At 52.1% G+C, this 17,781-nt stretch overlaps 1 protein-coding gene across 2 annotated transcripts; it reads left to right on the forward strand.

The window, feature by feature from the left end:
• The first annotated feature begins 284 nt into the window (after positions 1 to 284).
• HCN3 (hyperpolarization activated cyclic nucleotide gated potassium channel 3) lies at positions 285 to 17,408 on the forward strand. 2 transcript variants are annotated; one of them, XM_007525319.3, is made up of 8 exons: positions 285 to 727; positions 8,954 to 9,383; positions 11,111 to 11,272; positions 12,066 to 12,284; positions 12,851 to 12,997; positions 13,291 to 13,531; positions 14,840 to 15,004; positions 15,715 to 17,408. In XM_007525319.3, the coding sequence occupies exons 1-8, from the start codon at positions 450 to 452 to the stop codon at positions 16,413 to 16,415; spliced, it is 2,343 nt and encodes a 780-aa protein (XP_007525381.1). In that variant the 5' UTR covers positions 285 to 449; the 3' UTR covers positions 16,416 to 17,408. The 2 variants fall into 2 exon arrangements, with proteins under 2 accessions (XP_007525381.1, XP_060057583.1); XM_060201600.1 differs by lacking the exon at positions 285 to 727 and adding an exon at positions 912 to 1,230.
• Positions 17,409 to 17,781: the final 373 nt, after the last annotated feature.

The following is a 17,781-nucleotide window of genomic DNA, read 5'->3' on the forward strand; positions in this document are numbered from 1 at the left end:
TCTGGTTCCCTCCCAGTCCCCAGAGCAACTACCTGCTTCCGATTTTCCCGCCACTAGCCGGCGGCTCCACCTCCCTGGCTCTCACCATCCGACCCGACCCCGCCCTCTCCCGGGCGCGGACTGTGGCTCTCCCCCTTCCCCTCCTAGACTCGAAAAGCCGCGCCCCTTATGCAGGCCCCGCCCCGTCTTAAGACCACGCCCACCCGAGGTCCCCCCGGCACTGGCCCCGCCCCGCCCCTCCCAGCTCAGCCTTCGCGCCGCACTCGCCAGGGGGCGCCCCGCAGCCCTCCGGCCGGCGGGTCCAGCGCCCTTCGCACACACCCCCTCCGCCCCGCGCGCCCGCGGTTCCCAGCCCGCTACGCCTCTGCTCCAGCCCGCCGGGCGGGGCCGGGGGTCCCCGATGGCTGCGGCGGGGCCTCAGAGGCCGAGCGTGTGAGCCGACAGGCGTCATGGAGGCGGAGCAGCGGCCAGCGGCGGGGGCCGGCGACGGAGCGACCCCCGGGCTGGAGGCGGCTCCCCCGGCTGGCCCGGCGCCCGCGGCCTCGGGTCCGACCCCCGGGCCCGCGCCCGGGCCCGAGCCCAAGAGGAGGCAGCTCGGGACTCTGCTTCAGCCCACGGTCAACAAGTTCTCCCTGCGTGTGTTTGGCAGCCACAAGGCAGTGGAGATCGAGCAGGAGAGGGTCAAGTCGGCGGGGAACTGGATCATCCACCCCTACAGCGACTTCCGGTACCGAGGGCCCCGCAGGGAGGGCCGGGGACACAAAGGCCACCCCCGCGGCCCGCCCCACCCTGCACCGCCACTTCAGCGCCGGACCCGGGCGCCCCCGGCAGGGCGAGTCCCGCCCCCAACCTGGGCTGGGAATTCTGAGGCCAGCCTCCCCCCAGCCAGGGGTCCTCGGTGACTTCTCAGGCTGGGGGCCCGGGAGGGCCGGCCCACATTGGACACCTGCAGTCCCCATGGCAAGGACCGGCACCCCACCTGGACCACGGGGACTCCTGGAGTTGGGCAGCCCTGCCTCCTCCAGCCCTGCACGCTGGGGACTGGGAGCTCACGCCACATTTAGGCTCGGGGTCACCAGCGGGGGTAGCCATGCCCCTCTAGCTCCCACCCCACCCCATCTCCTTCCCTCTCCTGCACCTGCTTAGTTCTACTGGGCTGGCTGCAGGGGAGATAGGGGCGCGGGGGCGGGTGTCCTGCCCGCAGGCTGGTCCCTGTCCCTGGTGCTGAAGGTAGGACGTGGCGTGGTTGGGCAAGGGCTGAGCCCGTGAGGCTGCGCTGCAGGGGCGCGGCCACCGCCCAGGTGACTGCCGGAGAGGAAGGGACAGAAGGTGGGGGTGGGGCCATGTCACAGTCCCTGCCAGACTGTGCCTCTACATCAAGGTCGCTAGGGGAGGTGAGCTGGCTGTCCTTGGGGAGATGAAGGACGGCTTTGGGAGGAGGACAGGGTGTGTGTGCAGAGCAGCTCACCTGGGGAGCAAAATGAGCAGAGAGGGAAAGTGAGCCCCAGCTGGAGACCTAGCCATTATCTGAAATCCACCGGCAGAAAAACTCCCTGACTGTCCCTCTTTCTTGCACTGGCCCTTCCACTGCCCCTTCTTTGCTGGCTCCTTCCCTGTCCACCATGCATGCGCCTTGTGTGGTCTTCTGCACAGCCCCTTCTCTACCCTCCCCAACCCACAACCCCCAGATGGAGCCCCCTTGCAAGACCTGTGTCTCCAGTGTGCATCACCTGCTGGGCTTGTGACTGCCTGCGAGTCAGGCTGTGAAGATGCTCTCTGACTCCTCTAGGCAAGCCTGCTTCCCCAACTGCTCTCCTGCTTGCTTACAGTGCCACCATGCTCCAGCGGTAGCCCAGGAGGGAGAAGAAAAAGGCGGCACTAGGATCTGATGTGACACAGTCTGAGGGGGCTCCACAGTGGCCTGGACTGAGGGAGGATAACCAGGCTTCTTCCAGATACTGCAAGGCTTGATGTTCTGGGGTTGGAAGAGGCTGGGTGGGTGTACAATTTTAGATATGTCCTGGAATTAAAAGTCCTATGGGTGGCTGGGCCTCTCAGATGGTACCCTGATTTCTCTCTTGATTTTACCCTGCCCTTCCCCTTTGTTATCTTGTTTATTTTAATGAAAGATATACAGAGGGAAAGATACACACAGAGAGAGAGAGGGGGGGGGTGGTGCAAGGACACTGCTCAGCTCTGGCTTCTGATGGTGCCTGGGATTGAATTTAGAACTTTAGAGCTCCAGGCATGAAAGTTTTTTTGGTGTTTGCTTCTTTGTTTCTGTCACCTTTAAGCTGTCACCCCAATCCTAGCTCCCCCTCTCTCTTTGCATAGCTTCTTTTACAGTGGTGTGATTCTTCCCTGCTTGGGCTCAGCTTGAGTCAGTGTGGGAGTGGAGGCAGGGAAAGGAGTATAGCGCCTTAAGTCTTGCTGCTTTGGACGCCCATGGGTCATGTCTGTGTGTGCACTGCTGTCTGAGGGGACAGATAAACTTAGCTAGGTGGGAGCCAGAGTGGGCCACCACCAGTGTGGGACACAGAGAAGCAGCTCTCAGCAGGAAACACAGGTCAAGCTGTGCTAGGGAGAAGGGTTGGGGTGGTAGGCTGGGGGAGGGTGCCAAGTCCCAGACTAGGAATGGGCAAAAAGCTGGAGATGGGAGTGTGCTGGGCATAAAGGGCGGGTGAGTCACTGTGCCAGCCAGCGCCTTCCAGCACTGTCACATCCATTGTCTCAGGGTGTATTTTTCTCAACAACCCTATGAGATTAGCACAGGGTAATTGTTTGGTTCCTTTTCTTTCTTTTTAAATATTTAATAGTGCTGACATAGATAATATACACACACACATATATATATATATATAGTAAAACTACCATATTATTATATAAATTAAGAATATATAGGAGGTCAGGAGATAGCTCATCTGGTAGAGCACACACTTTACTATGTAGGAAAATTTCAAGCCTATCACCACCACCTGGGAGCAGCATACAAAGGGGAAACTTCACTAGTGATAGAGCAATGCTGAAGTGTCTCACCTCTCTCTCTCTCTCAATAATTTATTTATTTACTTATTTGATAGAGACAGAGAAATCAAGAGGGAAGGGAAAGATAAACAAGGAGAGATCTGGGAGTCAGATGGTGGAGCAGCGGGTTAAGTGCACATGGCACAAAGCACAAGGACCGGTGTAAGGATCCCAGTTCGAGCCCCGGCTATCCACCTGCAGAGGAGTCACTTTACAGGTGGTGAAGCAGGTCTGCAGGTGTCTGTCTTTCTCTCCCCCTCTCTGTCTTCCCCTCCTCCATTTCTCTCTGTCCTATCCAACAACAACAACAACCACAACAATGTTAAACAACAAGGGCAACAAAAGGGAATACATACATATATATATATATATATATAGATGAGATCTAGGGACCAGACAGTGGTTCTTCTTCTAGCGTTTGTCCTTCTTCCGTAGCCAGTCAACAGCGTCAGGTTGAGCCTGATGTAAAGTTTCGAGACCTCCTTTGAATCTGGAGAGGTGGCAGTCATTGACTATGTGGGTCATAGTCTGTCTGTAGCTGCAGGGGCAGTTCGGGTCGTCTCTGGCTCCCCAGCGATGGGACATAGCGGCGCACCGGCCATGGCCTGTTCAATAGCAATTGAGGAGGGCCCAATCATAACATGCTAGGTCAAAGCCGGGTTGACGCTTGCAGGGGTCTGTGACGAGGTGTTTGTTCTTTACCTCAGCTGACTGCCAACTCTGTTTCCAAGAGTCTGGAACAGAGAAGTTCAGTGTAGGCGTAGGAGACCAGATTGGATGACGAGACGTCAAGCGTTGGACAGGGTGGGCGAAGATATCCGCGTATATTAGCAGGTCCGGTCGAGCATAGACGTGGGAAATGAACTTAGGTGATGCCGCATCCTGACGAATATCTGGCGGGGCGATGTTGCTAAGAACTGGCAGCCATGGAGCCGGGGTGGAACGGATGGTTCCAGAAATTATCCTCATGGAGGAATATAATTTGGAATTGAACAAGTGGACATGGGAGCTACGGAACCATACTGGGGCACAGTATTCTGCAGTGGAATAGCATAATGCCAGAGATGATGATCGTAGTGTGGAAGTGCTCGCGCCCCATGAGGAACTGGCCAGTCTTGCAATGATGTTATTCCTCGCACCCACCTTTGCTGTTTTTATGAGATGTTCGTGAAATGACAGAGTGCGATCGAGAGTAACGCCAAAATAGACTGGCTGGGCTTCATGCCGGATTCTCGTATCGTCAAGTTGCACATTAAGCTCACGCGAGGCTGAGGCATGGTGTAGATGGAAAACAGATGATACCGTTTTTGCAGTGCTAGGGATTAGTCGCCATTTTTTACAGTAATCAGATATCAGAGACATGTCTTTCGTGAATGTTTCCTCGAGGATGTCGAACTTGGATGCCTGAGTTGCACAGCAGATGTCATCGGCATAGATGAACTTCCTTGAAGAAGTTTCTGGAAGGTCATTGATGTAAATATTAAATAGCGTAGGAGCTAGAACAGAGCCCTGGGGGAGGCCACTTGAGACAAGTCTCCATCTGCTAGACTTGTCACCCAGATGCACCCGGAATCTTCTGTTTTGGAGAAGAAACGATATAGTGTTGGCCACCCATGGAGGCAGGCATCTTGAGATCTTGACTAGGAGACCACAATGCCAGACCGTGTCATAGGCTGCTGTGAGATCAACAAAGACAGCACCTGTCTTTAAATTATTCTGGAATCCATTTTCAATGTAAGTTGAGAGGGCCAGGACTTGTTCGCAGGTAGATCTTCCTGGGCGGAAACCAGCTTGGGCGGGTGATAGGAATTTCTCTGTAAGAGGAGAAATTTGTGACAGAAGCAGCCTCTCAAGGAGTTTGTAACACACGGAGAGGAGAGAAATTGGTCTATAGCTGGCGGCCAGTGTTGGGTCTTTCTTTGGTTTCAAAACTGCTGTTATCTTCGCACGATGCCAAATTTTGGGCATAGATTCGGATTCCAAGATATGGGACGGGAATGTAGTGAGCCACTTCTTTGCCGCGGGGCCCAAGTTAAGAATGAGTTCTAGGGTGATGTTAACATAGCCAGCAGCCGTTCCCGGTTTAACCCTCTTCAAAGCGTCTTCCAGTTCAGACAGTGTAAAGGGAGAGAGTTTTGGAGATGGACAAGATAACCGGAAGTGGGATGACCCCTCATGGGAAATTTCTCTTTTCCAAACTGGGTCGATCTTAGCACGTCCAACTTGAGTTAGGTGACTGGCCACTGAGTTTGGAGATACGGGAGGATGGGAGACGGGAGAGGGTTGGCTACCGGCACCCAGACTATGAAGAAGCTTCCAGGCCTTCCTACTTGAGTGGGTGAAGTTCAGACTTTCCGTGAGTTGTTGCCAGCGGGCTTGGCGTGCTGCATCCAGGAAGGCAATGAGATGGCCGGCCACATCTGGGTCGCCTGACTCATCATACTGCTTTAGTAGTTGCTTGCATTCAGACAAGGCGTATAGTTAGCACGTCTCCCGTGAGGAATAGCTTGGGAAGCTGCTTTGAAGATGGCTTGGCGGAAGCGCCTGTAGGAATCTTCAGAGGGGATAGAGTTAATTGGAATTGCAGGAATAGATTTGTTGGTAAGATCACTGAACAGACGCCAGTTTGCTTTCCGAAAGTTCCATCTTAGTTTCTCCGAGCACAAAATCAGTGGGAGCTGGAGACCATTGTGGATGATAGCTGGGCGGTGATGACTGTGCGGGAAGTCCTTGAGAACTTGTCTCGTAGCGGGAAAGGCTTGGCCGTTGACTGTGATTCTTCTTCTAGCGTTTGCCCTTCTTCCGTAGCCAGTCAACAGGTCAGGTTGAAAGCTGTCAGGAGCTGCTTGTTGCTGGCTTTGAAAGTGACTGGGATCCATGTGGATTCAGTCGGCTAGGAAGGATCGTCAGTTTCCCCAATAAATGGGTACTCACGGGATGCACCACAAGAAGGTCAATTCAATGCATCCCAGTGGTGCACCTGGTTAAGTACTCAGACTCAGTGAGCAAGGACCTGGGTCGAAGCCCCTCGTCCACACCTGCAAGGGGAAAGCTTCACGAGTGGTGAAGCAGAGCTGCAGGTGTCTCTCTGTCTCTCTCCCTCTTTATCTCCCCCTCCCCTCCATTCTCCTCCCCATTTCTCTCTGTCTCTAGCCAATAATAAATAAACAAACATTTTTTAAAAGAGAGAACGAGGGAGTCGGGCGGTAGCACAGCGGGTTAAGCGCATGTAGCGCAAAGCTCAAGGACCAGCATAAGGATCCCGGTTCAAGCCCCCGGTTCCCCACCTGCAGAGGAGTCACTTCACAGGCGGTGAAATAGGTCTGCAGGTGTCTGTCTTTGTCTCCCTCTCTCCATTTCTCTCTGTCCTAACAACAACGACATCAATAACAACAACAATAATAACTACAACAACAATAAAAAGACAACAAGGGCAACAAAAGGGAAAATAAATAAATAACATTAAAAAAAAAAACAGAGAGAGAGAAAGAGAGGCTGGGTGGTTGCACAGTGGGTTAAGCACATGTGGTGCAAGTGCAAGCACCAGCGTAAAGATCCTGGTTCAAGCCCCCAGCTCCCCACCTGCAGGGTGGTCACTTCACAAGCGGTAAAGCAGGTCTGCAAGTGTCTATCTTTCTCTCCCCCTCTGTCTTCCCCTCCTCCCTCGATTTCTCTCTGTCCTATCCAACTACAATGACAGTAATAACAACAATAATGGCAACAAAAGGAAAAAAAATAGCCTCCAGGAGCAGTGGATTCATAGTGCAGGCACTGAGCCCCAGCAATAACCCTGGAGATAAAATAATAATAGTAACAATAATAAGAGAGAGAGAAAGGAGAGATCTTGAGAGACACCTGCAGCACTGCTTCACTGCTTGAAAGCTTTGCCCCTGCAGGTGTGGTTTGGGGGCTTGAACCCAGGTTGTTGTACATTATAACATGTGTGCTCAAATACCCAGCCTCTTCTCACCTTCTCTTTCTCTCTCTTGGTCTCTTATACTGTATCTAAAACCAAACAAACAAAAGAATCCACCAGGAGTGGTGAAATCTTGCAGACATGAAGCCCCAGCAAAAACACTGGCAGAAAAAATGATATATAGGGATATAAATGTATACATACACATATGTGTTGACATATATGTATGTTTATGTTATAAAGCAAAGCAAATGGTAAAACAGCTCACTTGGATAGTGTGCTGCTTTGCAGTGTTCACAACCTAGGTTCAAGCCTGCCACATCCAAGGAAGCTTTAGTGCTGTGGCCTCTTCCCCTTGCTCTCTACTCTATTAAATAAATAAATAACCCATGTAACAACTCTCTAGGTCAAGTGAGAGAGCATAGCTTTTAGCGCAGAGCTCCCCCCCCCCACTGCTCTCACATTAGTTCCTCAAATTTGCTATTCTACCTTCCATGGGCTTCTGGTTCTCATTTCCTTACTTGTCTTTCATAGTCTTGTCACTTTCCTGTGAGTCCCTAACTTGACCTGCTCCTGAACTTGGTACAAGTGAAGCCATTCAGTGTGTATTCTTTTATTTCTTTTGCCCAACACAGAAATTCATAGGAATTTGCTAGACTGCCAGAACCTGCTTGCAGTTGGGGGACTTCACAGGCGTAATATTCTAGGGCATGAATACATTACAGTGTATCTAACTGCTATATTTAGCTTAGTTATCTGCATCTCCTCCTGGTGGACATTTGGGCTTGTCTCTAGACTGAAGGTTCCTATTCCCGTCGCTGTTTCCTAGAATGGGTATATACCTAGGGATGGGGTTGCTGGGAATGAAAAGATCTAACTCATTTATTCTTATTGTATATGTTTATATAATAATATACACAAAATATATTTCTCTTTACTACTTTATTTGATAGGACAGAGAAAAATTGCGAGGGGTGGGGGAGGGAGAGAAGGAGAGAAATAGGTAGATACCCATAGACCTGCTTCACCACTTGGGAAGCGTGCTCCCTGAAGATACAGAGCAGGTGCTCAAACATGGGTCCTTGCACATGGTAACCTGTGAGTTTAACTGGGTATGCCACCACCTGGCTCCCTATTATATATTTAAAACATTTAAATTTATTTATTAGTCGGAGAGAGAGGAGAGAGGAAAGAGAACCAGAACTTCACTCTAGTACATACATTGTTGAGATGGAACTGAGAACCTCATGCTTGCGCGTCCGAGCTCTGCGCCACCTCTCAGACTCAGACCACTGTCATTATTTTTTAATATTTATTTTATTGTAGCCCAGGAAGCATTGCAGTGGCTAGAATTATGGACCTAAAAGTATGAGATCCGGTGGCCTAGGAGGTGGCACAGTGGTTAAGTTGTTGGACTCTCAAAAATGAGGTCCTGAATTTGATCCCTGGTATCATTCTGATGCCAGAGTGACATCTGAGTTCTCTTTTTATTGCTATTCCCCTGTCTCTCCATTAATACATAAAATCTTTTAAAGAAAAGCATGAGATCCTGAGTTCTCTCTCCCATAATGTATGTGCCTGAGTGATGCGCTGTTTCTCTCACTGTCATGTTTATGAATAAATTTATGTGAGAAGGAGAAAGAAGAGAGAATCAGAGCATCGTTCTGACATATTCAATGGGGGTGGGGGGTAACTCAGGACTTCATGCTTGAGACTCCAGTGCTTTATCTCCTGTGCCGCTACTAACTCACTTAAAACAAACAAAAAAAATTTTTTTTTTCCTTTTTCTTTCCACATCACTGCTCAGCTCTGGCTTATGGTGGTGCTTGGGATTGAACCTGGCACCTTTAGTGCATCAGGCATGAAAGTCTTTTCACATAGCTACTATTCTGTCTCTCCAGCCTCACTCTTTCTTCTGCATCCCAGCGCTGGTGGTCTTGAAGCCAATTCAATGGGGGCATCGTGGCTTGGGAAGCTCAGGCCTCCCTCCCTCACTACTCTTCACAACCACAGGTTCTACTGGGACCTGATCATGCTCCTGCTGATGGTGGGGAACCTGATCGTGCTGCCAGTGGGCATCACCTTCTTCAAGGAGGAGAACTCGCCACCCTGGATCGTCTTCAACGTCCTCTCCGATACCTTCTTCCTGCTGGACCTGGTGCTCAACTTCCGGACGGGCATCGTGGTGGAGGAGGGCGCCGAGATTCTGCTGGCCCCGCGCGCCATCCGCACGCGCTACTTGCGCACCTGGTTCCTGGTGGACCTCATCTCCTCCATCCCGGTGGACTACATCTTCCTGGTGGTGGAGCTGGAGCCCCGGCTGGACGCAGAGGTCTACAAAACCGCGCGGGCCCTGCGCATCGTGCGATTCACCAAGATCCTCAGCCTGCTGCGGCTGCTCCGCCTCTCCCGCCTCATCCGTTACATCCACCAGTGGGAGGAGGTGGGGCGGGGAGGTGGGCAGGGGGGCTCGGACTGGGGAGGTGGGGGCGCCCTGAGGGCTCTAGGTGACTCATATAGTGGGAGGCTGGGAGAGAAGAAAGACCAGCACCAGGTTTAGGGCCGGGGACCCAGAATGTGGGTGGTGGAGCAGGAGGTCGGGGTGCTTCAAACCCTGGCAGCAAGGTGGGGAAAGGGGTGGCTTGAGGGAGGAAGGGGGTGCTGCAGAGGCTGGGGTTCAGCTTCCCCAGAAGTAGAACTCTGAATGGGGACCCAGCATATTCTCTCTCTCATTAATATTTATTATCATCATTATCATCATCATTATTAATGGGGTAAGAGGACTAGAGAATCACTTGGGCACATGTGATGCAATGCCAGGAACTAACCTGGGTCCTCATGCTTGAGATCTACTGTGCCACTTCCCTGCTGGATCTGGCTTTCTCATTGCCTGTGGTCAGGACCCAATTTTTTTTTTTCTCATTCTTTGTGGCTACTAGTAGGTTATAGGATTGTAAGGAAGCTGTTTGTATTATAGCCACCACCAAAGACTCAGGTTTTTTGTTTGTTTGTTTTGTTTTTCATCTGAGCACTGCTCACCTAACTCTGAGTGATGGTGGTGCTGGGGACTGAACCTGAGACCTCAGAACTTCTGGCTTAAAGTCCTTTGCACAACCACTATGCTGTTTTTCCAGCCCAAGGTCACAGTTTTTACTGGTTTACTCTGTGGGATTTGGTTTTGTTTTGCTCTCTGATAGAGTGTCAGAAAAAAAAAAGAGAGAGAGAGAGAGAGAGAGAGAGCCATATATACTAAGATAAGGTGGAAGGCCACATATATAATTATTCATGTGAATAACATGCTTGCTTTGTCATGGGCACTACCCAGGTTCAAGCCCAGCTCCCACCATACTGAAGAAAACTTTGGTACTGGGGGCTGGGCAGTGGTGCACCAGGTTAAGCACACATAGTACAAAACACAAGCATCCTGGTTTGGGCCCCTGCCTCCCCACCTGTAGGGGGGTCACTTCACAAGCAGTGGATCAGGTCTGCAGGTGTCTGTATTTTTCTCTCCCTCTATGTATTTTCCCTCCTCTCTTGATTTCTCTCTGTCCTATCCAGCAACAATAGTCCTGGAGGCAAAAAAAAAAAAAAAAATGGTACTGTGGTGTCTTTCTCTCTTTCTCTGTCTTCCTATATGAAATAGTCAGCCTGGACTTTTTTCTTTTTTTTTTTACAAAGAAAAAGTAAAAAGGACTTGGGAAACAGCATAGTTGTTATGCAAACAGTTTTCATGCCTGAGGATGTGAGTTCCCAAATTCAATTCCCAGCACTACCATCAGCTAAAGCTGAGCAGTACTCTGAAAGAAAAAAAAGTAAGATGAATTAATAAAAATCAAGGTGGAATTGATACCTATAAAACACTAAGAAAAGACCCTGATACATAGTAAGTTCTTGGTAGATGACTTGATATTAAAATATAGATTTATTTCCTTATTAAAGAGAGAACCAGAGCATCACTCTTGCACATGTGATGCTGGGGAACAAATGCAGGACCTCATGCTTGAGAGTCCAATATTCTACCCATGATGGTATTCTACCCATTCTGGGTGCTTTTAACTTTGGGGAGCTGGGGCCAGACAGACATCAAAAGAGTCTTCAAGGCTGGGAGTGGAAGAAGACCAGTAGGGAGGACTTCCCATCCACAGCAATACCCCCTTGGACTCCTCTCAGATCTTCCACATGACCTATGATCTCGCCAGCGCAGTGGTCCGCATCGTCAACCTCATCGGCATGATGCTACTACTGTGTCACTGGGATGGCTGCCTGCAGTTCCTGGTCCCCATGCTGCAGGACTTCCCTGCCGACTGCTGGGTCTCCATCAACCACATGGTGGTGAGAATTCCCCCAGCTCAGCCAAGCTGGATGTCCCATACTTCTCCAAGAGTGGCAGAGAGGAACCCAGGGGACAGGAGGTGGGAGAGGATGGAGAAGCATTCAAGAGAGCAGACAAGAGTGAAGAGCTGGAGAGGGGAGAAGAGATGTGGGAGAGACTGAAGAATTTGCTGGCAGGAGCAGACAGTGAGAAAACAGAGGCAAAAACTGAGACCCCCCCACCCCCCAAGGAAAAAAAAAACAAACTGAAAAGGAGGCTCTGGGGAGCCTAGAACCAAATTTATGTCTTCTGGTAGGCAGATCTGAAGGGGAAATGTGGCACACATTGCCATATGGGAAAACCCTAATTCAAGGTAGGTGAAGCTTCATGAGCATTGAAGCAATATTGCAAATGTCTCTCTTTCCTTCTGTGTTTCTGTCTCTATCAAAAAAGAAAGAAGGAAAAGAGGCCTGGCGTGGGTGCACCCAGTTGAGCATACATGTTACAATGCTCAAGCAGCCAGGTTCAAGCCCTCAATCATCACCTGCAGGAGGGAAGCTTCAGAAGCAGTGAAGCAGTGCTGCAGGTGTCTCTCCCTCTCTCTCTCTCTCTCTCTCTCTCTTCCCCCACTTCCCTCTTAAGTTCTGTCTATATCTAATAAATTATAATAATGAAAATCTTTTTAAAATACAGAAGAAAGAAAAAAGGAAAGAAAGAAAGGCAGAAAACCTGGAAGACAGAAGAAAGGAGGCAGGGGCAGAAAGTGGCTCCTGGTACCTCCACTAACCTCCATGTTGCTCTCTGCTCCTGCAGAACCACTCATGGGGACGCCAGTACTCCCATGCCCTGTTCAAAGCCATGAGCCACATGCTGTGCATTGGCTATGGACAGCAGGCACCCGTGGGCATGCCTGATGTCTGGCTCACCATGCTCAGCATGATTGTGGGTGCAACGTGCTATGCCATGTTCATTGGCCATGCCACTGCCCTCATCCAGTCACTGGACTCTTCCAGGCGTCAGTACCAGGAGAAGGTCAGTGTGAGCAGGAAGATGAGAGGGCCCTGGGTGAGTGTTCACCTTGATGCCCATTCTGATGTATATTTTTGTTGGGTCTGTGTCCTTTCATGTCCTGTGCCTCTGTTTGTTTGTTTGCTTACCAAAGCACTGCTCAACTCTGGTTTATGGTGGTACTGGGGATTGAACCTGGGGCCTTAGAGCCTCAGTCATAAAAGTCTGTGTTCATAACCACTGTTTATCTCCCCAGCCCCATTTCCCTCATTTATACCAACATTCCCATTGCTTGCCACCCCCTTCTCCTCAAATCTGGGGTTTCCTGTCTGTACCTTGTGCCCATCATCATTTGTATGTTCCTCTGTGGTTCTCTGTCTCCATCTGTTTCATGTTTCTCCACCTCTTGGTCTGGCCTATTTCTGTGATTTACACACACACAGAGACCCCACCTGCTGTAAGTGACTCGTGTGTCCTGCTCTAGCCTTCGGGCCATCAACTGCAGTACAAGCAGGAAGCAGTGCATGCCCTCCCATAAGCTTGGGGGGTGAGGCTCCCGGTACTGACCTACCCCTGTCTCTGCCTTCCAGTACAAGCAAGTGGAGCAGTACATGTCCTTCCACAAGCTACCAGCTGACACAAGGCAGCGCATCCATGAGTACTATGAGCACCGCTACCAGGGCAAGATGTTCGATGAGGACAGCATCCTAGGCGAGCTCAGCGAGCCACTGCGGGAGGTGGGCCTGGCTTCTGGGTCTTCAGGGGCCACCCAAGGCCCTGGGCTTCTGGGGTGCCATCCAGAGAGGGGCTGCTGGTCAGCAGGTCCTCCAGTGGGGAGTGGAACTTGCAGAGGGAGGACTTTCCAGGGTGGGGTACTTCTGGAAGGTCTTGGGGAAGTGGCTGGGGGGATCTATGTGGGGGGTCCTATGAGAGCTACAGGAGAGGTTAGCCCTGGGCTGGGGCTTCTAGAAATGGGTGAGCTGGATGGGGGGGAGACATAGCCTGAAGGCACCCCCGCACACACACCTAGGAGATCATCAACTTCACCTGCCGGGGACTGGTGGCCCACATGCCGTTGTTCGCACATGCCGACCCGAGCTTTGTCACGGCTGTGCTCACCAAGCTGCGCTTTGAGGTCTTCCAGCCAGGCGACCTGGTGGTGCGTGAGGGCTCGGTCGGCAGGAAGATGTACTTCATCCAGCACGGCCTGCTCAGCGTGCTGGCGCGGGGCGCCCGGGACACCCGCCTCACCGATGGCTCATACTTTGGAGGTCTGCATGCATGGAGAAGGGGGATGAGTAGCAAAGGATAGTGGGTGCCCCCTCCTGTCTGTGTTCCAGCTCTCAGTTCTCTCAAACCCCCGGGGTCAGACTCTCTGGATCTGGAGCACTGTATTTCTTAAATTTCTTTTTTTTTTTTTTAAAGAATTTATTTATTTACTCATGAGAAAGACAGGAGGAGAGAAAGAACCAGACATCACTCTGGAACATGTGCTGCCAGGGATCGAACTCAGGACCTCATGGTTGAGAATCCAATACTTTATCCACTGCGCTGCCTCCCGGGCCACCTTAAATTTCTTATTAAGAGAGAGAGAGAGAGAGAGAGTGCTTTATCCACTATGCCACCTCCTGCGCCTCTGCTCTATGTTTTAAGTTCTTGAGTGATTCTGATGTACATCTCGCACTAGGCCAGTGGGCCTTCAAGAACCTTTGGCAGTGAAATCCCAGGACCTGTGAGAGGAGGGGAAGATAGGACAGGTGTAGTGCTGTCCCAGGGCAGGTGTTCTGAGGTTCCCTGGCAGCAGAACTCAGGGACCCTGCCTGTGCAGTGGGGGCAGTTCATCCAACTACCCAGAGCAACCTGAAGCTCAGGCAACCCTATAGTCCACCCTCCAGCACTTCCTCTGCCCCCTTCCCCCATTGAACTGCCTTTCTTCTGCAATGTCCTTGGTTGGGATTCAAAGGGTGTGAGGAAGCTGCACACAGAGGGAGAGGTCCTGGGCCTCCCCCTGGGGATAAAGTAATGAAGGTGGGGTGGGGACTAAAGTGAAGAACATGTGGGGGAGGGCATGAAATAACTCACTAGGATAGTGCACTGCTTTGCTATGTGCACAACCCAGGTTTGAGCCCAGCTGCTGCCATATTAAAGGTAGCTTTGGTGCTGTGGTCTCTTTTACTCTGTCTCCCTGCCTCTATCTAAAATGATAATGATATAATAATAAAGAGTAAGAAGAACTAGGAGGCCAGTGAGGTAGCAGGTTCTATCCCTGGCACCACAAGAGAGCAGCAAAGACCAGACAAATGGCACTTTACAAGGTGAGCTATGCTGTGGTCTCTCTCCCTCTCTCTCTCTCTTGCTGGGAAGGTGGCTCGGTGGCAGGAGCTCTAGCCTTGCATATAACATCCTGGGTTGGATCCCTGGAACCAGGTGAAAAAAAAAAACTGGTCTGGGGGCAATGTCTCTGCAAAGATACATTGGGGAGTTACCACCCTATTACTGTGCTCAGAACACATTTTGGACCTGAGGATTCAGCTCCAGGTGCAGTGGTGCTGAAGGCCATCCCCACTCCTACCCCACAGAGATCTGCCTACTGACTCGTGGGCGGCGTACGGCCAGTGTGCGGGCTGACACCTACTGCCGCCTCTACTCGCTCAGTGTGGACCACTTCAACGCTGTGCTGGAGGAGTTCCCCATGATGCGTCGTGCCTTTGAGACTGTGGCCATGGACCGGCTGCGCCGTATTGGTGAGGCCTGGGGGCTGCAATCATTGGGATCCCCCAGCCCACTGTCAGCCCTGTGGATTCCCCCACTTAACGCTGGTCTAACCTGTCCCTAAGCCATCTCTTCATCTCCATCTCCTTGACCTTCACCTCACTGCCTCCCCGCCACCTACTTACTTATCAGATCACTGCTCAGTTCTGACTCGTGGCGGTACTGGGGATTGAACAGCAGACTTCAGAGCTTCAGGCATGAAAGTTTTTTCACAAAACCATTATGCTGTCTCCTGTTTCCTCCACCCCATCTTACCTATTTATTTAGTTTAAAATATATTTCATTTATTTTATTTCTTAATGAGAGAGTGAGAGAGATGCAGAGTGAAAGGTAGAGAGAGAAAAAGAGAGACCAGAGCACTGCTCAGCTCTGGCTTATGGTTGAAGCTGGGACCTCGGAGCCTCCTGCATGAAAGTTTTTTGTTTTTTTTTTTTTACCAGAGCACTGATCAGCTCTGAATTTTTGGTGGTGCGGGGGGGATTGAACCTGGGACTTCAGAGCCTCAGGCACGAGTCTCTTTGCATAACCATTATGCTATCTACCCCTGCCCATGATAGTATTTTTACAGAACCACTATGCTGTCTCCCCAGCTCCCTGCACCCCATCTTGTGAGCCCAAGCTCTGATATCTGGCCTCCCTCCTGACTCCTCCCTATCCTGATCTTCTCTCTCCTGCTCCCCAGGCAAGAAAAATTCCCTGCTGCAGCGGAAGCGCTCGGAGCCCAGTCCAGGCAGCAGCGGGGGCATCATGGAGCAGCACCTGGTGCAGCATGACAGGGACATGGCAAGAGGGGTGCGAGGCCTGGCCCCAGGCACAGGTGCCCGGCTCAGTGGGAAGCCCGTGCTGTGGGAGCCCCTGGTGCATGCACCCCTGCAGGCGGCTGCCGTGACCTCCAGTGTGGCCATTGCCCTGACTCACCAGCGGGGCTCCCTGCCCCTGTCCCCCGACTCTCCAGCCGCCCTCCTGGCTCGCTCTGCTCGGCGCTCAGCGGGCTCCCCTGCCTCCCCGCTGGTGCCTGTCCGAGCTGGCCCTCTGATGGCCCGGGGGCCCTGGGCCTCCACCTCCCGCCTGCCTGCCCCCCCTGTCCGAACCCTACATGCTAGCCTGTCCCGGGCAGGGCGCTCCCAGGTGTCCCTATTGGGCCCACCCCCTGGAGGAGGTCCAAGGCGACTGGGACCTCGGGGCCGCCCCCTCTCAGCCTCCCAGCCCTCCCTGCCTCAGCGGGCAGCGGGTGATGGCTCCCCAGGCCGCAAGAGCTCAGGCAGTGAACGCCTGCCCCCCTCAGGGCTCCTGGCCAAGCTGCCAGGGACAGCCCTGTCCCCTAGGCCACCAGTGCCAGAACCAGCCACCCCCCGGGGCCCCCAGCTCTCTGCCAACATGTGAATCCCCTGGGTAGATTCTAGGGGGCAGTAGTGTGTATCCAAGGGCGAACACCTCTTGAGGGAGGCTCAGGGGACCCTGCAACACTGTCCTATGGGAAAACCTCCCCTTACTGCCAAAAAGGGGGTCCCTGGCCTTAGCCTGCCTCACAGCCTCCTAACCATTCTAGTCATCAACCGTCCCGAGTGCTTCCCATGTTCCAGGCACTATAAGTCCCCACTGCCAAGTAGAAGTGATTTCAAGCCCCCCCCCCCCAGCAAGGGGCCTCCCCCACCCCTGCTGCCATGGGCCTGCAGGCCCAGGCCCAGGCTCCTACCGTTCTAAGCACAAGTACTTGCCACCATCACTGCCAAGTAGCTAGGTGTGTGTTTTCTTGCCCATGACCCTCTGGGTCAGTCTGGGAGCTTCCCTTCTCCAGGGTAGCCAGGCACTGCCAGTCACCTGTGTCTCTCCATCTGGGGTCCCTGTTGTGTACCCTGCCTGTAGCCTGGGGGTGGGGACATGTTGCCAGGCCCCCTATTGTCCATCACCGCTGGATCTTTCTGTAAACTGGGGGCCACCTCCTTCCTGAAGTGCCCCAGTGGTGACCCCCTGGTAGCTAGAGGAAGGTTGGCATCTCCTTGTGTAGCGTGCCAGCCTCAGTTCCCTGGGAGGAGGTCAAGTGACTGAGTCTTTAAGTGACAATTTTATCTTCCCTCCCTATTTATTCAATCATTTAATAATCATATTTATTTATTTATTTGCTATTTTTTGTATGATCAGTTCATTTTAGCCACTTCTATCCACTCTTCTCTCCTCCAGTGAGGAGCCAGGCAACAGCAGGCCCCCTGTGCCGGCCTGGGCCTTGCTCTCTCTGGTGGCAACAGCAGCACTGGGAGGGTGCCCTTTTCTGGGAGAGGCAAGGGACCAACTGTGAGGGGAGGGGACAATTCTTGCTGTGAAGGTTGCTCTTTACATTAGCTATTGGCAACAGAGTAAAAGGCTGGCCAGGCACACTTCCACCTTTTCAGGGACAAGAGAAACTCTCCCCTGTCCCTCCATGCCCATGTCTAGGCCCCAGCATCAAAGAATGTGGGGTCAGGACTTTTAAATCTCTTTTCTTCCTGGGCAGGGTGGGCTGAGGTTCTGAGGATGTGGGGGAAGTTTTCTAAGCTGCCAAACAGCTGGGCTTAAAAAGAAAATAGAGATATTCATTCTGACTGCTGTTGGGGGAGGGGGTGGAGGGAGGGCAATGGGGACTAGCTCCCACACTTGGAAGAAATGCCTAGGTGTAGAGGGGCACCAGGCCATAGGAGCCAGAAAGATGGCATACCCCTTCAAGCAGCAAGGCTGGGTGGGCCAGCCCATATAGGCTGCCAAAACAGTAATA

Source organism: Erinaceus europaeus, chromosome 11 (assembly GCF_950295315.1).
Source record: "Erinaceus europaeus chromosome 11, mEriEur2.1, whole genome shotgun sequence".
Taxonomy (NCBI): domain Eukaryota; kingdom Metazoa; phylum Chordata; class Mammalia; order Eulipotyphla; family Erinaceidae; genus Erinaceus; species Erinaceus europaeus.